Here is a 26,428-nt window from a genome sequence, read left to right on the forward strand (position 1 = left end):
TAAGGTCACACAGCCAAGTCAGTGTCCTCAGCAGTCCACTTATCTTTCTCCGACTATTTTTCCATGACACATGACTCCTCAAATGAAGTGCCTTTTGTTTCTTGACACCATTCATGTGTTTGTATTTGAGTGTTGGTGCCCATGCCGGGTGTTCCCAAGAAAACCTAACCAACCAGTCTCTGCTTTCGCCTTCAAGCTCCGAGTCGGCAGTTTGGGCATGTCAGCATCCCAGCTGCCTAAAATTGAGAGAAAAATGGTACACATGGCAGAGGGTTACAAACACACCTCCCGGAGGACCCCGTGCGCCATCATTTAGATCAGAGAGATGTCCTAAAAAGTAGGTAGTCCTCAGTGAGACAAGTTTGCCGGCGAAGTCAGGACCCTTGGTATGTGGTTCTGGACACTGGAGCTCCAAGGTCCCTCCATATCTCCATCTGTAAAACAAGGGATACTGGGAAAAGGAGAAAAGTGGCTCCTATAGTCAAACACGATGCCCTTTGGGTGCTTAGAATGAAAAAAATCCAACAATGGCGCTGCCACTGACTCTCCCTGCCCCTTGAGGGGAAGGTCCCCACCAGGATCTGTGGAAGGAAGGGGAATTCTAACATGCTTTATGTGCGCCTGAGGACAGGCTTCCAGGTGATTTGCTGCCATTCCCAAATATAGCCTTCCCAGCAGCCCAGGCACAGCTTCCATTATTGCAGTAATCTGATGAATGCCGGATACGCTCATTAACGTATGCACAGTAACACAGCCGGAAAATGATGGACCCAGACTTTGATCCCCGCAGCACATTTATTTGTTTGTTTATTTGTTTTACCACTATCCCACACAGCTCTTTTTTCCTAACACACACACACAGAGAAAGGTTCAGGACTTGGCCAGCCCAGGCAAAGGCTGCAATGGACAGACATCAGGCCTGAATTTCCCTCCAACTTGCTCAAAGGAGGATGAATGCTCCAGCAAGCACTCCACTTATCTCCCGGGGGCCAAGAATTCTCAGCTTGCTTCCTGGGTCCCTTCACCGGGTGGTGGGTGGTGGGAGCTGGGCACAAAAGCAGGAGAAAGGTGAACTTCCTGCATGTGAGAACCACCACCACCACCCCCCACCCCCAAGGAGCTGTGTCGCACTGTATGTCACCGTCATCAAAGGGGCTGTGCATAAACCTGAAAAACCAAACGGACCTGTCTGTAGGTGTCACTTATATCACAAGGCTACAGGTGCCTTTATTTCTACCGTCCGCTGGTGCTGGGAGCGTGCCTGCCTTCTCTTGCCTTGAAAGCCTTCTGTCTGGACCTAGCCACCACTTGCCCTCACGTAAGCAGCTTTTCCTTGCTCTTTTGAATGAATTGAACGGGGTGTCAGGGCTCAGAGACTAAGCTGCGGGCCAGGGACTGAGTTTCTGTATCTGGCTCCCACACCAGTTCCTCCAGGAGGCAGTCAGAGTGCCTCTTCCGGGGTGTTTAACTCAGGGTTGACTGCTTGCCGGAGAGATTTTTGTCTCCTCAGGCAAGGTGGCCACCCACCCTCTTCACCGACTCCCACTTCCCCTGGATCCACTACAGCAAAGGCAGCTGAGGAAATGTGTTTCAGGCGCTTAAATTTCTGCCCATCCTTCAGCTGCCTTTGGGAAGGAGCCGGATTCTGCTCAGGGAGAACCCACCACCTCCCCCAACTCTGACCTCACCGCCTCAGAACCCGGGGGGGGGGGGGGGGGCTGGGAGGGGAGGGGGGACCTGCTCACTATGCTACCCTTCTTGATACAGAGAATGGTATTATTACAGTTTGGGGCATTTTTCAAGAGTTTGTACAAAGTCGTTTAAAGGAATTCCATGTGGCCCTCTCCCAGGCCCTTACAACAGAATGCTTCCAGAAAAGCAGTGGTTGGGGTTTTTTTCCACTGTGTTTTCAAACCTTATCAATCTCTGCGTGTTTTCAGGGGTTTGTGTGCATTCGCCCCCCCTACTGGCAACAACTGGAAACACATGCTCTCCCTTCATATGCGTTTCGTGCTGAGAATTTAAGACAAAAAGGGTGTCCTAGATCCATTGCGCACTTCGTATCCATTTTACAGACGAGGCAACTGAGGTACAAGAAGGCACGGTAATTTATGGAGCCGGCTCTGTGTTGTAATCCAAAGACCCTGACCCAGCCTGTTGTCCGCTCATCCACGTGAAAGTTTAAATCTTCTGCCTTCTTGCTCTCTGCAAGGGTTTTTCCATGACTCAACATATTTGGGACAGCAGCTTTTACAGTCTGGTTGCCTCTTCTCAAAAGCCTCCAGAGTGAAACTATTTAGCTACTCTATCGATATTAAATGGTTTTATTAATCCTCAGGACGTTTGGAGGCCTGTGTGTTAAAAATGTCCGTTCTAAAGATAAGGAAGTAGGTTCTCAGAGACAGTCATGAGTGCTTACAGAGTAGTAGACCGGAATGAAAAAAAAAAAGAGAAAAAAAAAAACTTGTAGCATGCATGGCTAAGTAGTTAGAGGCTGTGTCGTCCCCCCCTCCCCCCAACACTTGCGTTGTGAGTACCACAAGCAACATTTATTCCCCATGTCCTTAACCTAAAACGTAATGATCTTTGCATTAAAGCCCTCAGCTTCCGTCTATGGGCTTCCAGAAAAATAGCTAAGAACAAACAAAGGAAGTCCTAAATAAGCTAAAGAAAAATTGAAGAATTACTCGATAAGCCATCAACAAGTTGGTTCCCACAATGCTGTGGTTGCTTCCAGAACAAATACTCAAGAACCCAGCCCACAAGCCTCCCTTTGCTTGCAAGTGTTGAAATCCCCTTACTGAGGCCTCGGCAGCCCGCCCTTCTAAAAGAACCCAAAGGGTGGGAAAGGAACACTCCTTGTCTGTAAGGCTCTGGACCCAGGGAACACTCAGGTGTCGCAGAGCTTTAGAAAAGAAAAAGCATTTCTCTACTCGTTGGCAATGCCCAGATGGTAGAATTTTGGAAGGGCTTTCTCTGTCCCCTCTTCTTTGTTTTACGCTGGTGTGGCTTTGTTCAAAGACCTTTTGGCAAAGAAATAGCCAGTGCCTGTCCCCCTGACATTCAGGCGGTAGATGCAGGAGGATTGCCTCAAGTTTGAGGAACAGGGAGGGGGAGGGAAGAAAAGAAATGGAAATGTAGCTGTTTAATTGGGTAGATTTTTGGTCACATGGCCAAAATGAGCTTGCTGATCTCGGCCAGGGGCAAGGAGGAATTTTCCTCCTCTGGCAAATTGGTCAAGACTGGGTGGTTTGCGCCTTTGCCTTTCTCCTCCGGTGGTTCAGGCCATGAGCCCTGTACCTATTATTTCTCCATTAGTTTGTAAGTGAAACAGAAGCCCATAGGCCTGGCTCTGTGGCTGGGTGGACCTGTGCGTACGCGTGGTGCGTGAGCTTGCTCCAAAAAGGGATAGAAAGTCGCTGGAGGCTCTCAAGCTCCAGACCAGCCCTGACTCACTGCAAAGGTACCTATAATCAGCATTCTCACCTGTAGAAGATTGCTCGCCTGATTCTACCACCCTGGGGTGATCAGACCGATCTTTTTGGTGCCGTTCATACCTTACTTATGAGGCAACCGGAGTGGTAATTAATCTGGGAGAAACTGCTTCCTTCTGTTGTTGGTCTGCTGAAAGTCAGGGCGTGAGGGTCCGGAACATCTAAGGTACCTGGCTAGTTGTCCAGTCTGGCATAAGAGGGAGTGAGGAGGGACCCTGTGGGCTTTCTGGGGCTACGGCTTCCATCTGGGGTGGCACTGGCTGTATTGTGCTTATTTGGGGACTTCACCTGACCGAAGTGCAAATGTTAGCAACATGGCCACACGTGTGTACGTGTGTCCAGGTTTGGAAGCGTAGGGCTGATCGGATGAGAACCTATAGAAAATCACAAAGGCGGGCTGACCTTGAGTCCGTCTCTTAGTGTCTTCCCGTCCGAGGTGAAGAACTGAGGTCTGGAGAGGGTACAAGAGGCAGGAAAGATAATTTCTCCAAGTTCGGAGCTCTTTCCATAGCAACAAGCCAGAGCACGGCTAGACCAGCAGGCCCAGCAACCTCCTTATATCCCCTTTTTGGCCGGTGCAGTGGTAGGCCTATCTAACCCACTTCCTTTCTGCCTTGTTTTCGTTATCACCCTCCCCTCGGAGCCTTTGGTCACCTCCATACCCACTAAGAATGGCTGGGCAAACCCAGACCTGGTCTTGCCTATTGCTTGTTCAGAGAGTCCGCACTGAGACCAGGGCCCCACACAGCCAAAATTCACAATTACTGCAAGCACCTCCCAGGGCCTAAAGAGAAGGTTCCGCCGAACACAAAGCAACCTTTATTCCCGAACTCGCACACCTAGTGCATGCTGGCTAAGTAGCCATGGCCTTTTGCGGTGGAGCTTAGACTTAATGCCTCCCCTTACTACAATAGCAAAACAAAATAGAAAGAAAGAAATGTTCACTGCTTTCATAAAAGATCACCCCCGCCCCCAAAGAAGCAAAAAATAACTGCGGATGGAAAACAGCATGGAATTTAGCAGAGAGAGGCCTCTATGAAAACGTAATGGGTATAATTTGCCATAAAAGTAATTATCAAGGGGAGCTGAATCCATTATTGTGTTCAGCGCTGGAGAGATTACGGATTAAGGAGGTGGTCTGGCGTCAGGGGGCAGTGGCGGGGGTGGGGGGTGATCCTTAAAGGAGGTAAACACCCTACTGATCAAAAATAGTCCTAAGCTTTATAAGATCCAGTTTAATTTACCAAATAACGTTCTTGTTAAATATGAAATGTCTTCTATATGTTAGGCATGGATGAGAAAGGGCAAAGTCATGGTTGAGTTAATCTTTGGAGGATGCCCTATGGACTTTGAGGACTGGAAACTGTGTTCTGTTGTCTTCCATTTGGGGCCTACCTCTCCTTTCTCCAAATGCAGCAAAGGTCATGTCAAAGATGTTCTGGGTATCCAGCTCAAAAGGGGTGAGGCTCTTCCTATCCTTTGCTCACACTGAGAGGACTTTTCAGAAGTTGAGCTCTGACTAAGAAAGGTGTTCAGTTTTAACCCTGCTCCCTGACACCCCTACCCCCGTCTCTGTACAGATGCAAGGCATAAAGCTGGCCAGTCCATGGGAAAATCCAAGCCCAAACTCATGAAGCTTTGACTTCTGTTTGATAGGCTCCCAGCTGAGATCCATGTCTGTGATAACTGCTGGGCCCATTAACTCTGTCCAAGTATCAAGAATAAGGCTTCCTAAAGTCGGGGCATGGGGAATGTGCAGGCGCTGGCCCAGAAAGGGTATACACAATTAAGAACCCAAACTCTATCTTTTCTTTATACCTAGCATACAGATCTTCTGCACACTGAATGGTGATCGTGATGGGAGATCTGGGAGCATCTCAAAAGATCACTGTGACTCTTAGTATCATTATATAAACGTGCCTGGCATCATGCTGTGCCTTCAGATTGGGAAGATAGCAGGCCACCTGGGAAACCCAGGGCCTCCCTCCAGCTTAACCCAGCTGTCCATTATGGTGTGACCTTGAGCAAGTGTCAAAGGCTCCCTGTCAAATGGCAGAGTGTATTTTCCAGCCCTGGTACTACAGCACCAGTGAAGCAGGAGGTAATTTTACACAGAGGTTGGCAAATCCTTCAAAGGGCCGGGTAGTAAATATTTTATGATTCTCTGGCCAAGAGACAAAAATCAAGAATGCTAAGTAAACACGTATTTCAAAATCTAAAAGGATTTCTGGCATCAAGATAAGTAAAGAAAGGAGCTGTGGGCTGGACTGGCTTCAGGTAGTAGATAACTAACTAACGCTTGAGTTAGGGGTGCATGGATGAGCCATTTCTATTTGGGGATAGACATTCATTTTTATGTACATTAAAAGAATACTAGCTTTCCCTTTATAATGACAATATAAAGTTTTCCATTTAAAGACACATTCATTTGAATGAATGAATGAATGAATGAATGAGTGAAAGAGAAAGTGGCTTTCTAAAATTGTTTATTGTATTTAGAGAAGCAAGTGGGTTCAGTAAAAATTACCTTGGTGACAAGCAAATAACTGCACCTTAGAGGACACTAAATGACTAAATGACGGAGAAACATTCATACCTTCCAATTGTATCTGACAATGTCCCTTGACCTGCAATCTTTTGCCCAGGTGTTTGCCCGTGCTATGATTTTGAGCTGCTGTGTCCCCCCTGTGAATTGAGTTTGAACCAGTTTATCTTATTAATTTTATTTCAAGAATTTAAAAAAAATACAAACCCTGAGGTGAATAGATTTAAAAAGATAAAATCGCCGGGTGTGGTGACACACACCCTTAATCCCAGTAGAGGCAGGCGGATCTCTGAGTTTGAGGCCAGCCTGGTCTACAAAGTGAGTCCAGGACAGCCAAGGCTACACAGAGAAACCCTGTCTCGAAAAACCAAAAAATAAAACAAAATCTTTCAAACATGGTTTTTCACCCTGAATTGAGGGAATTTAGACTGCAGCACAGGAGTAGCATTTGAGCCTATGGGAAGCAACAAAGAAGAGGTCGGCAGTGCAAGAACACGCTGTCTTCTGTGCAGTCTCAGCCTTTGCTTGAACTCCCCTCCTACCACCATAACTCGCCCGGGAGCAGAGTGCAGCAGTTAGGATCAGCGACTTTCCACGTGGCTCCACCTGAGCTGTCACTCAAATCCCATCTCCTGTCAGCTGGGTTGTCTTGCTACCCGGACTCCCAGAGCCCAGATCCTTCATTCATCAAACAGAACCTTTCCCAGCACCTATCAGAGTGAGGAAAGTACTAGAGAATGTAGCACAGTCCTCTCCTCGCCATACTCCTGGAGGAGGATGTACTGGACCATTTAGAATTCTCCCAGTGTCGAGAACGCAATATGGCATACCTCCTGCAGAAACAGGGCTCTTGGGAGGGTCTGGGATTTGCCCCAGCATAGTGATATCACTTCAGAGTATCACATAAATATTCACTAACTGGAATAAATTAACTAGAACTGTAACATAATGGAGTGTGTGTGTGTGTGTGTGTGTGTGTGTGTGTGTGTGTGTGTGTTCATATGCACATGTCTAATGCATGCAAAACTTTACGACATTTTTGTTGGGAAATAAGAATGTGGCAAACACATGCACATGCTAACAGAAACTTTCAGAGCCGTCTGATTTCAGCATTCTGGATGGAATCACACAGAGTAATGCTTGATGCATTTTTCAAAGTGCACTTTTAAATATCATATGTCAGGCATGCGCAAAGAGAAAAACTCAATAGAGAGGAAGGATCGTACAATTCAAGTGTCCGTCCTCATATCCCAGCTCTCCAGCTTTCTTGTCATGTTACTTGGGCAACTGTCTCAACTCCTTTGGCTCAGTTTTCTCATAGGTGCAATGAGAATAGGCAGGATGTGGTGAGGACTAAAGAGCACTGTCTATGTAAAGCACATCATGGGAGTGCCTTATTAAAAAATAAGGGCCATTCTATTGGGAGTTTCCCTACCACATGGCTTCTGGATGCCTGTGTTCCATACATCCTCACTGCCTCTCTGATATTCCAGGGTGATGTTGGACTCCGTAACTCATAGCACCTTCCTGCCCAACACATCCTACTGCGACCCCCTGATGTCTTGGACCGATTTGTTCAGCAATGAAGAGTATTACCCTGCCTTTGAGCATCAGACAGGTGCGTTACATCTTGGGGTTCCCATTCAAGGGCTGGGCTCTGGCAGGAAGCACGGATCTAAGGTAGCCTGGAAATACCAGTACTCAAAGCAGATGCTGGTGGAAAGCCAGGGGGAAGAAAGCACAGCCTTGTGCAGAAAGAAAACATTAGAATCCTCACTCCTACTTCTTTCTAGTCTCCCATAAACTACACAGCCTGCTTCAAAGTAATGCTCAGTAAGCATGAGCCCCTCACCCGTCCTAAGGCCTCCTCCCCACCTTCTCCTTCTCCCTCCCAACCCCCCAGCTCAGTACCTAAAAGGGAAGCTTGAGGTCCTATGTGAATCTTATTGCAGATGAAGGCCAACTGAGCTTTGCCCCAGAAACCCTCTAAGGCCTATATGTCTGAGTAAGTGCTTGGGTGACTGCATGTCCCAGCAAACCCAGCTGGCTGCTGGCATGGCAGGTGCAGACCCATTGGTGATGCAAGCACCAATGAAGCTGTCGATCCTCATGAAGACTTAAACTCTGAGCACCCCAGCCTACCCAGGTCTGAGCCTAGCGTCTAGAAGTGATCAGAAGGGGCCCAGCCTCTGGCATGCTACACATAGCCACTACCACAAGGAAGACCATGCCTGTAGAGGTGCTGGTGCATACCCAGAATTGAAGTGATTCCTAACTCCTACCCCCATACACATACATACAAACATACTTGCACACACGAATCTCTCACTCTCAGATGAAAGGCCTATCACATCTGCCAACCCATGGTCTGCAGTCCACAGGCAGTGAACGTGACCCAACACAAAAATCATACATACACTTTCCTAAAATATTCTGAGATATATCATATATATATATATATATATATATATATATATATATATATATATATCTCAGTGGATTGAAATGTTCTCAAAGTGAATTTAGCAGAAGACAATCCCATGTCACAATGTCAAAAGATTGGACATACCTGATTTGGACTTGACTTCATCTGAGTTCATAGTATAGGTCTCCTTTGGTCCCAAGAAATACCTGGGTTCCCTGAAAGATGGTGAGAACTGTAGTTCACCTCTTTCCTTCAAAAAGTTTGAATAAGAAGTTAACTTGAGAAGAAGTCTTTGGGGGTAGTACCTGTTCTCCCCAGATGACATTGGGGTGGCAGTAGGGAAATGGCCTCAACACTGCCCACACACACTGAGTACAGAACAGTAGCTTCTGTAGTTGGCAAGAGTCTAGGCTGTGGTTCCACACGACCTTAAAGCGAAGAGTGGCTTTGACACGACCTGCTCCAACTTAACCTCTCACATCTAGTCTCCTCTTTGATGGAGATAATGATTATGCTATAGGCTGGCAACAACAAAATGCAAGGCTACTTCCAGCTGTGGGTAAAGAGGAAGTTCTAGAGCTGATGGTTGTGCTGAAGTTTGCATGACCGTGTGACCATGCTACAGGTCACTAAGTGTACACTTTAAAAGGATAAAAATAGTATCATGTTTGGTATATTTTACCACAATAAAAAATATATAGTCCATTAACAGAAGTTATCATCAATGGAATTGACCATGTGACTTACTTCTGTACACCCTTGGATTCCCGGGGCAGCCATCCACAGATTTGGCATTTCTGTTAGTATGATGAAAGGTGAGACAATGTCATTGCTAGGATTGTTCCAGAAGTGTCTATGAATCTTGCATCAAGGGACATCATAAACATCTCACCACTATTTTAAAAAGTTGAAATATCTCCATCAAGATATAAGACCAATGAAAATAAAATATTATTTCCTTTCCCAACAAGAACATCAACAACAGAGAACTGACACATGAGTCTGAGTTTCTATAAAAGCCTCCTTACCAGGAGTAGATGTGGGACAGTCAGGATAGCCTAACCATTTACTTCCCCTTAAAGCATGTCTCCTTGTTGCCTCAAAGATCTCTATTTGAGTCTGTGACTAGGGAGCAGGTCCTAATAAGAGCTTCCTGTTGGGATCTGCCCTCAAGTGTGGGCTCTGCCACTCAACCAGCCAAGTGACAGCCAACAAACTGTTTGACACATTTTCCTTCTCCAAAATAGGATCCACTCCCTAACCTTGGGAGTGTAAAATAAGAGAAATATTATGATTGGGCATTTGGACAAGCGCCTGGCACTTGTCAGGTGATCATCTCAGCCAGAGGCACCTCACAACCCCTAGACAGGTAGAAAACATCTATTGCCTTCCAGTCTCCGTTCTTCAACCCAGATCTCAGTAGTGATCCTCCCGAGTCTTGGACTAAGACCAAAGGCAGAGGACAGGGAAAGAAGTGATGCGCCCTCTGACAAGTGCTATCTAGGAGAGGGTCGGGGCAGTGCTCAGCACTGAGGAAAACCAACTGTGTTCAGACTTTGCAAATGACTTCAGCAGAGAGCAGCTGAGCCTGTGTTCTCACCACAAGGGATTCTGCCCTGCTCTCTGAAGCAGTCTTCACTTGACTGCATTAAACTGGAAAGGGCACAGTCACGGAGTACAAAATACTCTAGAACTTCGTTCATTTACCTTGGCCTTGATTTCAGCTTTTTCAAAATAGAGAATTGTCAGTTAGACAATGTGTTCAAGTAGAAAGTCTATACATGCATATATGTGTGGGTTAATATATATATTATGTATATGTATATTTTGCCATAGTAAAATATAATCCATTAACATATATATATATATATATATATATATATATATATATATATGTGATATATATATATATTGAGACAGGATCTCACTTTGTAGACCAGGCTGGCCTTCAACTCTAACTACCTGCCTCTGTCTTCCCAGTGCTGGGATTAAAAGCACATGCCACTATAAAAGGTTTCCCATGCATATATTCTTTAAAGATTATATATCCAATTAAATTCCAATAGTCTACCTTCTAAAAAATTCTGGCCTCACCCCTACTTCGTGGAGCTCCACCCTAGATGTCCTCCTCCCCCCACACCTCTTCTCTGCCTTTCAAAATAGCCATGACAACATGTGGCACCTCCTGCACTTTAGGATTTTATTTATGCTTTTATTTCCCCCACAGCAAGCTTCTAGACTGGGGAAGCCCTAGGAAATTAGTTGCAGGGAACGCCTCAAGTCAGCCATAGTGCAGAGCCTGGTCTGACAGTGGAGAAAATTAGGTCCCGGCTCTCCCCTCTGCGTCTTCACTCTCAGGCTGGTGCCTCCACTTTCATTCTGCATAGCTGCAGGAGCAGGATGACACCCATATCGCCCGATTTGAGCTCTGTCCCTTACCCATTGTGTGGCTCTAAAAAGGATTGTCTCTTGGGGCCTTCCTGTCTCTATCTGTAAAATGGGCATCATGACCTAGGACCTCACAGAATGTGTTGAAGATAGCACGAAAGAGCACAGTGTTTAGCAGGGTGACCAGGAAAGCCAGACTCTGTCTTTAAAAAAAAAAAAAAAAAAAGGAAGGAAGGAAGGAAAAAGAAAAAAAAGAAATATAATAGCTGTGATTATCCATATGGGGTTTTACTTCAAGAAAAGCTTTTTTTTTTTTTTTTTCCAAAGAAAAGAAAAGAAAAGCTGTTTAAAAGAATAGTACAAAACCATCTTAAGTATTAAAACCAAGGAGGAAAGCACTTCGGTCACACCTGGGCTTTTCTACGTAAGATTTACGTGCTCCATCCAGAAATTCAAGAGCACAGCCATGGCTACAGGCCTAAGAATTTCTAAATCAAAACCAGAGGACAAACACAAAATCATTCAAAAGCCTAAGTCAAGTCCAGGAGCAGTCGTCTCATCCTAGAGAAGCCACTATGGGCTACCTCTGCCCTGTCTCCTCACTGAGGTCTTCAGAGCAGCCTTGCCCAGCATGACTCAGGGCCTGGCTCTCTTGGCCTCTCCGTAGCTCTTTGCCGACACCTCAGCCCTCCTCTTTTCTCCATCCAGTTCTTACGCCGCTCATGGTTTAAGTCATTTCAAGGTTAGGATAAAAAGCCAAGAGAGGTTACAGGATGGGGCCCGCCCAGGTCTAAGAGCGAACCTGGAAGCCATTTATCAGCACAGAACTTCCCTCATGAAGCCTTTCCTTTCTGTGACAAAGCCGCAAATGAGGGTGGCCTGCGCTGCCTGGTTCACTCACCGCCACTCTTCAGTGTCGCCGTGGGCAAAAAAACTTTCCCAACTCCCTGTGCTAATTATGCTAATTATGGTCCCAAGTTGTCCAAATCAGGCCTTCTCCTAAAGCAGGCTGTCAGCCTCCCCTTCACCAGCCCTGAATTTGCTTTCTTCTGGTTGCTCCTTTCCCTGAGAAAGAATATAGACTTGCTATGAGAGTTGGGCAGCTACTGTCCACGGTGGTAAGAACTTCCTGATCCCCATATCCCCGCCTGGGTCTACTTCAGGCATGGATGTCACCTCTCTGCCATGGGGACCCTGGAAGACATCACCCTAACTTTGAAAGCTAAAGTCTTAAATATATCCAACTTGGTAGCTTCATTTGAGAGAACTCCCCCAGAATCAACAGCAGCTCTGTCTAGCTCCTCAGCTTTTCTTCCCAAGGCAGCTGGCCTTCAAGAGCCCTGACCCACTTCAGACTTCAAACAAGCTGGCAAAGCCTGTTGCTTAATAGTGGCCTTGGGACTTCTGCATCAAGCTTTCTGGCCACAGAATGCTAGCTGCCCTTGATTAGTAACCTAGGCAAACAGGCCTCATAGCAAGCTTCTCCCAAAAGTTCAGTGTGTTTTGTAAATGAGAGACTCATCAAGGAAAACGGTGTACCTTTCCAGACAGTATGACCCAGTAAGAGAGTATACTCCTATATAAATAATCCCTTCTTTTATTTTCCCTATGTTTATTTCTTCCAAATACTAGAAGGTTCTTTTTCATGTGTTTCCAGGGAGTGGAAGCACTGGCATCATCTCCTCTCTATCTCCTTTCTGATTTTTCAGACCTAAGTTATAGAGAAAGAGATGGATAGATAGATAGATAGATAGACAGACAGACAGACAGACGGTGCATCCATCTGCCTGCCTTCATCCAAATCTTATTTTTATATGTGTACCCAACTATGTCCCCCAGTACCAGGAAATGTGGCATAATGCAAGATGTCCACGTGGTATCTAACTACCTTACTAATGGCCACTGTGACCCTGGAAAGGGAACCATATAACCTCTCAGAACCTGTTTCCTTACCTTAAGGTAAAGATCATAACCTCTGGTGATCTGGTAACACTTACTGAGGCCCTGTAGGCTAAGACGGGTGGGGTGGGAAGGAGCACTTAGCACTCCTGGTTCACGGAGAGGGAGGTGCTGTGAGTCCTTCTGGAAATTTCTGAGAAGGGCACCTCGGGGGAAGATTCTTTGAGAGAATGAGTAAGCCACTGTGGTTCAGGGGGAGCAGGAACTACTCCAGAGTCAGAAGAATGGAAAAGAAGCACCTTCTGGCAGAGAGCAGGGAGTGACACAGGAGCAGATAATAGAGGCCCTGGGGCAGGACTCCTGCCTTCCTCAGTGGTACCACCGAAACCTCCCACCTCAAGACTGAGACCAGGAAAACAGTTCCCCACCAAAAGGTCTCTGTGGATGCTGGCTCCCCTGGCTCTGCCTCCATATCACTGAGAACAGCCATTTCCTCTCAGCTCTGGAGACTGTGAAAAGGGCTTTTGCTGCCAGGAAAGCGGGCTCCCATGTGTAGCTGGGCCTTGGGCCCCTGCTGCCTACAAAGCCCACTCTGTGAGTGAGTTCCACCAATGAGCTGAGAACGGGGCACCAGGCCAGCAACAACTTCCCGGTGTCAGGACGGACCTTCCACCTACGGCTTCTCTAGATCCTTAAGGCTCTCTTGGCTTCCAGAAACAGTGTGCTCTTCCTTCTAATGCCAAACAAAATAACCGCGCAGTAGAAATGGAAAGGGCAAAACCTTTCCATGGAGAGAAAATGTGCTACACAGCAGCGCACTGATAGCCATCTCAGTCAGGCCCCAGTGCAGGACCAGCAGCCAAAGAATGTCAAGGGTCATAAATACCTCTCATCAGAATACCAGGGACGGCTAAAAGCCTCTTGGGTTTACTCAAGCCCGAAATCAGTAAATGAAAAAGCACAGAGAGAACTCAGGAAGGGTCTGTTTTCTCAGGAGACCCTGCCCTCTCCCAGGAACCAGCCAGAAGCCTGATCAGCCAGCTCCAGCCAGCAATGGGGGATCAAGGAAAGGGTAGTTGGCTCAAACCGTTTCCTCCATGTTTTCAACTACCCGGCAGAGACTCTGACACCAACACTCACCAGCCTGGCAAAATACAGGCTCCTTCAAGTACGTGAATGTAAAATTCTGGTTAAGGGGCTGGTGATAAAAATAGATATTTTGTTAACACACATATGAGGCCCTGGGTTCAATGTCCAGGACCAGAAAAAATAATAATAATAACTGGTTAAAATTTTAAAATTAAAAAAAAAAAAAGTCTAGGGTTTGGGCTTACCAAGAGACTCTTCAGTGGGAAATGAGATTTCTGGAAGCGTCTGAGCTTTAGAGGGAAACAGTTTCTATCTTTATGAAATAGCCCTGTCATCTCTCTCTGGCCCCAACAACCACTACAAAACCCCATCTCTCTGGTCGTCTCTGCAGAGAAAATGACTGGACCCTTGCAAGCGCTTACCAGACCCTTTCTGCTCACTGGATAAGGAAAGAGGGTGCTAACATAACTGGAGTATTCTTTGGGGGCCCCTTGAAGACTACCACCCCTTACTTCTCTGTGCTCTGGTGCAGCCTGTGACTCCTACTGGACATCGGTGCACCCCGAATACTGGACCAAGCATCATGTCTGGGAATGGCTCCAGTTCTGCTGTGATCAGTACAAGCTTGACGCCAACTGTATCTCCTTCTGCCACTTCAACGTCAGCGGCCTGCAACTGTGCAGTATGACACAGGAGGAGTTCGTCGAGGCAGCTGGAATCTGTGGGGAGTACCTGTACTTCATCCTCCAGAACATTCGCTCACAAGGTCAGTGTCGGCAAGCCTGGGGGTGGGGGTGGGTGGGGGTGGTGGTGGGCGCCCGGGACTGGGCACAGATGCCCCGATGTGTGCTTCCCTTCCCCTTGACTCTCATAACCAAATGGTATCAGTGTTCAGTCAAAACCTCTTAGTACCCAGAAAATTCTACTGTCCCAGTGTTGAGAGCTTAGTCAAAAGGAAAGCAAGAGCCAAGACAGCAAGATGGGTAGGTTTTTGGGGGTTGTTGTTGTTGTTGTTGTTGTTGTTGTTGTTATTGTTGTTTTAAGACAGATAAAACACAAAGCACATGTAAGGAATTCCAAAATCACACTGAAAGCCTCAAAAGAAAATTCAAAAATAATTCAACCATGAAAGGAGAGCAAAGGAGCTTTCTGCTTCATCCCTGACCAGGTAGAAAGGAAAACATTGGCATAGGCCTTTCCCCTTCCAATTTCCAGAGGAGTCCAAAGAGCTGCCATTCTTGGTCAAGGACCCAATGGCCAGATGGTGGCACCAGTGGCATGGGAACACCATGACATGCGCTGCTTTGAAAAGCAGCAAGCTCTTCGGAGACTATCTAATTCTGTGTCCCAGTGATAAAGCAGCTGGTGTCCTGAGAGCTGTGCGCCTTCACTCTGGCCAGATAGCACACAGGCCATGCTTCTCAGGCAGTCAGGGCACAGTGGGAGTTTGGAAATCAGAGGGGCCCACTGCATCATTGATATATCCCGGCTCATATACATGGAAGCCACAGGGTTCTCTGCAAGAAGTGCCCCCTGCCCAAGTCCCCAGTGGCTTTTTCTGTCTGCTAGGAGGACAGATGACCCACTTTGGGAGTCTTCAAACAATTTGGTGAAGGATGTACCTGGCACGGCATATAAATACAGTCAGTAGCTTCTATCATTAATAAAACCAAGAGACAGAAACAAACAAACAAAGCAGACGCATCCAAGCTTGGTTTTAAGGAATCTTTTGTAAAAGTTGTCAGATTCTCTTGGAAAGACTTCAGGAGACACAGAAAGCAGGATGCTCCCTGCCACTGCAGAGCCAAGCCATTCTGCTGGTGTGCAAAGAAGTCTGCTCATGTGACACTGTGTGCAAAGAGGAGATTCCCATTTGGGCAGAGAAATCTCAGAGCACCTGCCAGCTCTGGAGACTAGAGTCTACTGCTTCCATTTGCTCCTCCCTTCATGAAGGACAAGAAAGCAGAGAGTGACAACCCTGCACTAGAAGCAGAAGCCTGTGCTCAGGGTGTGTACTCCCGAAATGGGGACAAGTCCAAGTGTGTCACAGCCACCCTGGGAGAAGGAGCCTGGAACTCCATTCAAAAACTCCCCAAGACCCAGTTGCAGTTGTACACAGCTTTAATCCCAATACTTAGGCAGAGGCAAAGGCAAAGGCAGACAGTTTTCTGTGAGCTCAAGGCCAGCCTGATTTATATAGTGATTTTCAGGCCAGCAAAGTGACATGGTAAGGCTATCTTTAAAAATAAAAAGCTCCCAAGATGATAATCTTGCTCCCAAATACCAGGACTATGGAGAGGGATGTAGTCCATCTTGGAAGAGATTGAGGGTGTGCTGTTGCACTGCTACACTGGCCAAATGTCATATTAATCAAGTTTGTCTCCAGACCCCAAGTGGCTCCTGGGCTGAGGGTTTCAATATCGAGGGATTCCTTACTGGCCACGTATTTATCAGGAAAGGTCTCCTCCTTCCCCTGATAACTTACTATATACACACGGTCGACTCAGGGATCTGGAAACAACGAGTACTCTCTAGAAGCTGACTGTTGAGGCTGGAGAGATGGCAGTGAAGAGTGCATGCTGCTCTTTTGGAGGACCTGAGTTTGATTCTCAGTATCCACATGGGGTTGATCACAATCTCCTGTAACTCCAACTCTAGGGCATCTAAAACCCTCTTCTGACCTACACAGACACACACACACACACACATACACACACACATTCACACTCACATACACACACAAACACAAACTTACACACACATATACATACACATTAAAAATTAAATAAAATCTGACCCTCTTTTTTCTTTTCCTTTGGTACTTTTGAGACAGAGTCTCACTATGTAGCTCTGGCTGTCCTGGGACTCACAGGGATCTACCCACCTCTGCCTCAGGAGTGCTGGGTTTAAAGGCATGCGCCACTGTGCCCAGCAAAAACCTGACCACTAAGGACTCCCTGGGTGCCACGCCACCTCCAGTAGTGGGACTTTAAGTGGGTCTAAAAAGTATGCCTCAAGCAACTACCCCATTCTGCAGTCCTCCCTTAAGGCCCCTCAGGCAAGTCTGTGTACATATGCATTGTGACCAGAGTTTACACTCCAGCAATTTGCCCAGGACACACAGGCTCACCTCTCACTCTGGAATAATCACCATTAGCACTCTCTTTCATTCTGATGTTTCTCCATTTGAGCAAAGATTGTGCTCTGGGGAACACTATCTAGCTTGTGCCTTATGTGCCCCATAGTCTAGGGCTCTGCAAGAACAGGACACAGAACAAAGAAAATGCTTCAACCAGGGGAGGTGCTAAGGGGCCTCCAGAGCCCAGAGCATCACCTGGGTCAGTAGATATAGCAGTAAGATTTAAAGGCCGAGGCGCATGGAGGCACTGGTCCCTGGAAGGAGAGGTCACAGGAGAGCCTGGGGTAACAGAATGGCTTCCACAGTGTAGAACAAGAAATATCTCTCATTGCTCCCCTACCCTGTTCTACTTGGCCCTTTGGCCAGAGTATCCACTTGTGTCAGTAAAGAGAAAGTAGTCTTTAGGTTAGGAAGTAGGTGTCTGTTGACCTGCCCTGCTTCCTGGAAACATGGTCTTAAACTCCAGCCCAGCTCACCACTCTACGAGCAAGGGACCAGCATGGTCGTCAAGGGCATTCAAGTAGAAATATGTGCTCCTTGAGGCTTCTATCCCTCTCTTCGCTTTGGCTATCACATCAAAGATGTCCTCCTCTCTGAGGACTATAGTCCCATGTCAGAAGTCACAGGTCAGGGCCACAAGAGAGTTGGGTGAGTATTTAACCTCATAGTCCACTGAGACTGGCCAGAGAGCCTGGAAAGCCAGTGGCTGGCAAAGCCAGATGACAACAGCAGCCCAGCTCAGTGCAGAGCCCGGACAGCCTCTCTAGAGCTCAGTCAGCAGATCCCTGGAGCCTTCTGGAATCCCCAGCATCAGTTATTCTCCTTAAGTAACCTCTTAAAAAGTATGTCCTTATGTTTGGCTTCATAGTGGCTTTTTCAGGGCCAGAGAGTCTGCAACTGTCCCTCAGGGAAAAAAAGAAAAGAAAAGAAGCTCAGAGGGGAGTCACTTCCCTTCCTCCACAGCCTCTCCTCCTGGTCTGGCCACACACCAGGATTGCAAAGAACAGTTTTTGAATCTCTCTCTCCCTTTCTTTCCCAGGTTACTCCTTTTTCAATGATGCTGAAGAGACCAAGAACACCATCAAGGATTGTAAGTACACGACACTCAAACTGCCCAAAGATGTGCCCAGGCTACTGCTGTCCACTTGGATTTGATCCTGGTTTAACAACCACACTAGAAGGTTGATGAACCAAAACAAGGCCAGACTTGGAGAGAGAGTAGAGACAAAGGGGTTAAAAGAGTGTGATGGGGGAAGGGTTCTCAGGGGGCAATAGCTCATGCCCATGGAGTCCCTGTCTTCCCCAAGACCTCATTTCTCTATCTATAAAATATCAGGACCCTTCTGGGTTGTGGTGAGTTTAAGAAGCAATGGCATATGTGTCTGTTAAAGGGCCTGGTAGGTGCGTGCAGTGTGGATGATGCAAAGCCAGTGCCAACATACTGATGACTTCTAGCCAGCTGTTAGCAGCCTTATGGTTGTTGATATTTAGAAGATGGCGGGTGAGGGGGTTCCAAATGGCCCATGGTCCCGGTGGCTAGTCCCATTTCATTTCTACAGATGGAGTCAGAGGAAGGGGCAGCTTTTATTTTTTAAATATTTTTTCTTTGAGAATTCCATACATATATGTGATGTGTTTTGATCATAATATCTTCCCAACATGTTCCCCTCCTAACTTCATGCTCTTCTTTTTATTTAAAAAATAATACATGATTCCAGTTAGTGCTACCAATACATGTACAGGGGTGTGGTGCTGTCCACTGGAATACAGGCAACCTACCAGTGGCCATAGCTGGCCACCCTGGAAAGTGACTCTCCCCATCAGCAGCCATCAACTACTAATAGCGGGAGTTTCCATTTTAAAAAAATCTATTCATTATTAAGTCTTATACAAAGATCCTAGCCCAAGGGCTGAAGAGAACTGTGGTCCCCAATAGGGCCCTTTTCCCATGGACTCACCCATCTTCAAGGAGTAGGCAGACCACATGGTGTTTTCTAAGGCCCCTCTGAAAAATGAATCCAAAGGGACAAACACTGAGGGTTAGCTATACAGTTATTAGGATTCCTAAGGTGTGTGTGTGTGTGTGTGTGTGTGTGTGTGTGTGTGCACGTGCGCATGTGCATGCATGTGAGCACAGTGCCTAATATTAAGGTCAGAGGTTAGTGTTTGGGAAGCAGATTTTCTTCTTCCACCAAGGGGTGCAGGGATCAAATTCATCTCATGAGGCTTGCACAGAATGATTTTTATCTTCTTCCTAAAATCCAACTGAGGATTTAGGTTCGTGTGCTATTGAGTTTTCCAAAGCAATAGCCATATAGGCCATTACTTAAAATTAAATAATGTTAAAATTCAAATGCTCAGGAACACTAGTCATCTCTTACATGCATAGTCCCAGCTGGCCAGGAGCCACCATATTGGATTGCTGCACTTTCCCACCACAGCAGGTTCTCCTGGACATTGTCAGTGGAGAAGCAGCAGCAGCAGCCACGGGACGGGGAAGGATGGGAGCTGAGTCTAAGAGCTGGACAAGGGCAGGCTTATGGGTAGTGGAGTTTGGGTTTCATGCTGAGCAAACTGAGAGGCACTGACAGCTTGGAAACACAAGCCTGGAAAGGGTAAAGGCCACAGCCAGATCTGAAGATCTCTTAGGCTCTATGTCTGGGTCAGACCAGAGTCTTCCTGGAGTCCTACTACCAAGGATGGTTGATGATGCTGGTGGCCCAAACTCATGATGGAAAAGAAAGGAACAAAAGCTTCTAGAAGTAAGGGCGATGGAGGAGAGGTTTGGGATAAGCACATTTCGAATTCACAGAGACAGCCCCTCTACCAGTGGCTGCTGCTTGAGGCTCTGATCCATCTGCCCCAACCCAAAGAGGAACAATTTCTAAGAGCGAGCCTAGACTTAAGGCCTCTGTTGAGACTAAGCAGCAGCCCCATAGCTTGCCTATCCCAGCCCCAATTCCACGACCAGGACACCACTGCCTTCTCCAGACCCTCCCAAGGCCTGGCTGGCTTTTCTGCAGCTCTTAGGACCATGCTTCCCCAAGCTCTAATGTAGAACTTACTGGGCACAGAGGTAGGTAGGAAGCCAACAATTTGATAGCTTATACAGTAAGCCTGTCCTACAGAGCACAGACCATATGGCCACAGAATCTATGGCCCAGGAAATGTTTCATGGTCTCAGGTATCCTGTATCAGGGAACCAGAGGCTGCCTTCCAATGTTGGTGTGCCAACTAGGGACCACAACATGGCCAAGGAGGATAAGGTGGCATCCTGGTGGCTTCGATAAAATCACTAGCTATCGTTGTTTTTTAAGTACTTAACACTGTGACAGGTGTAGAGTCAAGAATCTTAGACGTGGGCTGGAGAGATGGCTCAGAGGTTAAGAGCACTGGCTGCTCTTCCAGAAGTCTTGAGTTCAATTCCTAACAACCACATGGTGGCTCATAACCATCTATAATGTGATCTGACGCCCTTTTTTGGAGTATAGGCATACATGTAGGCAGAACACTGTATATATAGTAAATAAATTTTTTTAACTTTTTAAAAAAGAATCTTATGAACTCACATATGCTCCCACATCTCTATTTGCATCTGAAGAAATCTGGGGTGCAGCAACTTGAGGGTAAACATAGACCTAAGACTGATTTCAATTTCTTCTCTCAGTGACTCTGTTCTTACACATTGAGCTACACACACACACAGACACACACACACACACAGACACACACACACACACAGACACACACACACACAGACACACACACACACAGACACACACAGACACACACACACAGACACACAGACACACACAGACACACACACACAGAGACACACACAGACACACACACACAGACACACACACACACACACAGACACACACAGACACACAGACACACACACACACAGACACACACAGACACACACACACACAGACACACACACACACAGACACACAGACACAGACACACACACACACACACACACACACAGACACACAGACACACACACACACACACACACACACACACACACACGCATGCATGCACACATGCATACACATATGCATAGCTGCTTCCAGGCCCTTCCATTTGTTCTTCTGCCCACTCAGTGGAGACCCAAGGCTCCTGGAGCTTGTTTAGCTCTGAGTCTAGCTTGACAGTGGCCTATAACAAGGGATCTTCAACTTAGTTCCTAGCAAAAAGTTGGCAAGCCCTGAAGCTACCAATATCGAAACTTGTCAAGGAGAAGCAGTCTAGCCCTTGATCACTTTTTCCCTCTCTGTCCACCTGTCCCCACACTCCTCCGCTGAAGAAATGTCAGTAGAGGCCACACCATATCAAAGCGTGTAAGTTACGGTCACGAGTGCATGGCTAGCAATTTCTTCTCTTGAACCTTGGAGTATCTCTGTGTCGTGCTAGTGTAGGGTGAAGCTTTCCAGCTGGACTGATGCTGCCGTGGGCTGCAATGCACTGGACTTTGAAACCCTGTCCCCCAGGCCTCCATCCTAGCTTCTAAAGGACATCTGACTGTGATGGCGGTCAACACACGATAATAAGCCCCTTAGCCAGCTACATTTTAAGTTTCCAGTTTCAAGATCTCCCAGGCCTTCCCAAACCTCACAGACAATAGAGGGGCCACGCCTCCTCTCATGCCACACCAGGCGCCACAGCTGCATGGATACAGATGTTGTAAGGCTGGTGTTTGCAGAGAAGCAGAGTCCCTTCAGGATACTGCAATAGACCAACGGCACATCTCGGTGAGGGGTTTAATCAGGTACCTGCCTTGAGATTCGCAATAAGTGGTGACTCTGCCTCCTCTGCCTCAACCACTAGATAAAAAGGCCCTCCTCAACCCATGAGGGCCTTCAAAGTCACGTGACCTGGAACGGTTAGAACAGAGTAACCTGACCCGATGAACTTATCTTCGTGTCTCCGGCTCTCCGGCATCATCCTCCTGTTCTGTGCTCCCCCCATCACAGCAAATAGCCTCCATCCCAAGCACAAGGGACCATAGGAACAAAAAGCATGCCCTTTCCCTGGATCTCCCTGTAGTTCAGTGAAGGCCTCTTATCTGTTCACAGTCAGCAACTCACCTTCTTTATTGTAATGTCTCCACTTGCTTTTTTTTTTTTTTTTTCCTCCAAAAGATTTAGTGACACAAATGGAGAAAGCTAGAGATGGGGACAGACAGGTGGTGCAAAAGAGGCAGTAACGACTGTTCAACCCATATGAGCTTATCACTTGGGGCCTGCCAAATGCCTCCTGAGAAGGACACGGTGGCATCTTGGTTCTGAGTGCTAGCTGGGAAGGGACCACTGGACTCAAGTCCCAGCTTCACATCTGGACAAAAATCTTCAATTCTCTGGGCTTCACACTCCTCCTCAGTAAAATGGCAAGCACGTTAGCATCATCCAGGGTTGGTGCAGGGCTACGTTGCTGCATATGAGGCCTCTAGTGGACTCGGTATTCATAAGCATGCATAAGTATCCCTAAGGATGAGCCATAGGAGAGAAAAGGTGAGATGAGCTTTAAAGGAAGAAGAAACACGCTCTGATTCTAGAAAGGCCTGGGTGCTCTTAGACCCCCAAGAGGGGGCTCTAACCCAAGAAGTGGGCTCAGGGGAGGCTTCTGCAGGAGTGAGAGTCAGCTGGGTAGATGTGGTGAGGGATGTACAAACATTCTGAGGCAGAAGAGAGCCACACGCCACTGAAACCATCTAACCTCAGACATGGAGAAAGCTGGGGAGCAGAAAGAGATAAGGTTAGAGGGCTGGGGACATCCACTTTATGAAAGGCTTGCTTAGTGTGATAGCCTTTGTCCTGGTGACAAAAGGGGAGCACCGCAGGATGTTCACTTGGGCACAGAACACAGGACACAGGCAACAGTGTACACAGGACATCCTTTCTTCCCAAGATGGCATGTCTATTCCTTTGTCCCATTAGTACACATACTAGACTCTATAGTCAGTATGATTTGTGTACAGTAGCGGCTGAGAATAACGCTTATTTAATGCTTGCTGTATGCCTGGCACTACACTAGGTGCTAAGGGAATACACAGGCAAAGACAAATCCTGCCCCCTAGCGGACACAAACCACATACCACACAAATAAATGGCGTCAAGTAGGTGCTCAAAGGCAGTAAAGAAAGGGAAGTAGATGTGGGATCCCAGAGGCACATATGTGTGGTTGCAGTTTTCATAGTTGGAAGGTGACTTTGAGCCTAGACTGTGATGAGGATGTGCATACCCATATAGTCAAGGAAAGAGCAGAGGAGCCGTAAAGACCCCCCAGGTGAATGTGCCGCATGGTGAGGAAGAGCCCGCGTAGCTGAAGCAAAGCTAGCACAGAGCTGGGAGAATAGACAGAGATAGGTCTGGTTCTGAAATTCTTTTAACAATTCATATCCCGTACTTTGGAATAATGTGTGTGTAGATATCTCAGGTTAAAGCACAATATACGTAATTCAATCCAATATTGAGTTGACATCTTGCTTCCTTCATGAATTCTAATGTCTTCGTTTTTTATTGCATCCCTTTCAGTCTGCTCTCCACACAGTCACAAGAGGGATCTTTGTAAAACGTGGGTCTTTGGGCTAGAGGTGTAGTTCAGTTCAGTAGTTTTTGTGGCGTGCATGAAGCCTTGGGCTCCCTCCCCCAGCACGACAAAAACTGGAAACAGCAGCACGCTTTGCTTGTTTTCTCAGCCCTATTCCAGAGGTGGAGGAGGCAGGACAGTCAGAAGTTCGGGGGGGTCATCCTAGACTACAGCGAGTTCACCTCCAGCGTGAGCGAAGAGTCTGTCTCAAAAAAAGGCAGTGGTGGTGAGGGGGAGGGGGGAATTCTCTGATTTCACTTTAATATAAAACTCCAAACTATAAGCCAGTCTCCAAAAACATGGCTTGCCACTGTCTGCAACCTACATGGGTGCAGTAGCACCTCACACCCTCTCCAGCCACAGGATATGCAAGCTTCTAGGTACTCTTTGTGATGGAAAAGGGCTTTGTGCACACTGCTCCCTCCATCTAAATCCTCCTCCTCTTCTTCTTCTTCTTCCTCCTCTTCCTCTTCTCCCCCCTCCCCCTCCCCCTCTCCCCTCCTCTCCCCCCTTTTCCTTTTTCTTCCTCCCCCACTTCCTCTCACTGGTTCATAATGTAGCTGTCTCCTCTTGTGAGATCCTCCCTCATGAAGCAGCCACTACCTCAGCTCACTCTCCACACAGTGTCAGGTGTCCTCACATTCGAAGCAACAGGTGACACATCTGGAATTCACCTGGAATTCACCTGGTCACAGGAGCTGCGACTGTGCCTGTGTCTTCTCTCATGTACTCCAGCAGGAGGCTGGCATGCCCTTACAACAGGTGCCAGGACTGAGCACAGCCCGTCCTTCCATCTACTTAGCACCCTACAGTGTCTGCTACCACAAAGGCTGGCGGGCTAACTTCTGCTTTTTGGGGGGGATAGTGTGAGGCTCCTCCGCTGCCATGCATCCCTCTGTTTCAGATGCTGATTCCAGTTGCTTGAAAACATGTGGCATCAAGAGTCAAGACTGTCACAGTCGAACAAGTAAGACCAGAGACGCCATTTTCCTTTAAGCATTTGGGTGGGGCCAGTCACTTCCCCAAGGAAGGAGTAGAGAAATCAACGATTGTGTTTATACATGTGATCAAAATTTATTATTTTCGCTTGGAAATGGCATTCGAGGAATTAAAGAAATGTTCTGCCTGGGTTCTATTCCTGGAGGGCTTTCTTTCTCCTGGTCCACTCTGTGGCCTTCTCGTAGAAGTACTCGAGGGAAGAGAATAAAGGCAAAATGTGGGGGATCGGGCAGTGCAGCAGCCTTTCCCAGCCCTGAGATCTTCCCAGGCAGTGCCCAGGGCTGAGTCAAGCTCCAGGCCCGTGATGCTGGCTGGAGGCACTCATCCTGGGCTAGGCCTGCATCTAGCCACTCGGTGGATGTCAAACCATTAAACCCCTCAAGCCCACACTATAGCACAGGTACCTCATTACCCCTTTGGCACTGGCTGTAACTAAAGAGACTGCACTTTCAGAGCCAGGAAAGAGCACATTGCAGACCCAAACCCAGGCAGTCATAGCCCGGATCAGTCTTATCCATCACCTGACAGGAGAAACACCAGCTCCTAGTAAATGAAACTGCAGGATGGCTGTCGGTTCCTCCTGCCCATCAGAAGAGTGAGCTCATGGGAAGTCATGGTGCTCTTTGGCTACATCTGGTGTCTCTGCATAGGGGTTTGCTAATAGCTTAGCAGACAACAGACATTTCCCAGCTTGGTGCGGCTCCAAGCAGAGGACACACCTACTGAGAGCTGTTCAGCCCACAACCCGTCTCACAGGTTAATGAGAGTGCTCTCTCTCTCTCTCTCTCTCTCTCTCTCTCTCTCTCTCTCTCTCTCTCTCTCTCTCTCTCCTTCCCTCCCTCCAAACCTTCTCATATACTCCTTCAAATTCGTGGTCCCTTTTTTTTTCACTAATAGTTATTGCATTAATATGTATCTATACATATATATTCCTAAATATAACCTCTTCAGTCCATATGTTATTTGTATGTATGCTTTCAGGGCTGACTGTTTGGCACTGAACAAGCAGCAGGTGTGCTCTTCCCTGAGGAGGGTCACCTCTCCCACTCCCAGTATTCCTCAGTTGCCTGTAGTTCTCCATATAGGATTGAGGCCTTGAGGGCTTTTCCATGTCCGGTTTGGCACGTTCACTGGTGTCTTCTTTGTGCAGCTCATGACTGGGTGGTCACACTGGTGAGACTTTATGGGTATCACTTCTGATGGACCTTACTAGGAGACACAATTTCTCTTTAAAAAAAAAAAAAAAGGCTTAAGTGGAAGCTAACTTTATTCTGCTTCCTTCCCAAAGGCCTCCAAAGTTCTCACCTGTGGGAATTTGTCAGAGACTTGCTTCTATCTCCTGAAGAAAACTGTGGCATCCTGGAATGGGAAGACAGGGAGCAGGGCATTTTCCGAGTGGTTAAATCGGAAGCCCTGGCAAAGATGTGGGGACAACGGAAGAAAAACGACAGGATGACATATGAAAAGTTAAGCAGAGCCCTGAGGTAAGGGAACAGCATCGGATACCATGAGCCTACAAAGACAAGTTATATAAAACAGCCTGCCAGAGAAGATTACACAGTTTTCACAGCTCTCCACTGGCGCCCTCCCTCCCTCCTCCCCCCCCCCCCCCATATAAAAGGGTCATGAGCTAAACTCCTTCTTAGTTTCAGGCGGGATTATAGTTTGTAAAGCGACCCACCATCCTTTTCGGTCTTGGCAGCGTTCCCTGGGGGGGCAGGGGATCGCCCTGCACCTAAGCCATGGTGCACACATGCACACCAACACGTGCTGAACTGGCTGTGCTGAGGTCCAGTCTTTAAAGTGTCTGGGAAGGTTTAAGTGTAAGCTGATAACGGGGTGTGGAAATACCA

At 47.3% G+C, this 26,428-nt stretch overlaps 1 protein-coding gene across 8 annotated transcripts in view; it reads left to right on the forward strand.

Moving 5' to 3' along the window:
* The window catches only part of Elf5 (E74 like ETS transcription factor 5), a 40,665-nt gene that overhangs the window by 13,709 nt on the left and 528 nt on the right, over nt 1-26,428 (forward strand). The window contains exons 1-7 of one of the 8 annotated variants that reach the window (XM_051144247.1): nt 1,078-1,318; nt 7,533-7,657; nt 13,746-13,919; nt 14,373-14,606; nt 18,019-18,069; nt 24,481-24,543; nt 25,864-26,059. In XM_051144247.1, coding sequence (XP_051000204.1) covers nt 7,537-7,657; nt 13,746-13,919; nt 14,373-14,606; nt 18,019-18,069; nt 24,481-24,543; nt 25,864-26,059 — 839 coding nt within the window. In that variant the 5' untranslated portion in view covers nt 1,078-1,318; nt 7,533-7,536. Of the gene's footprint in view, nt 1-1,077; nt 1,319-3,215; nt 3,464-3,503; nt 3,661-7,532; nt 7,658-13,745; nt 13,920-14,372; nt 14,607-18,018; nt 18,070-24,480; nt 24,544-25,863; nt 26,060-26,428 lie in introns of those variants that run through there. The other 7 variants (XM_051144253.1, XM_051144248.1, XM_051144246.1 and 4 more) reach the window with 7 other exon arrangements.

Source organism: Acomys russatus, chromosome 4, assembly GCF_903995435.1.
Source record: "Acomys russatus chromosome 4, mAcoRus1.1, whole genome shotgun sequence".
Lineage (NCBI taxonomy): Eukaryota > Metazoa > Chordata > Mammalia > Rodentia > Muridae > Acomys > Acomys russatus.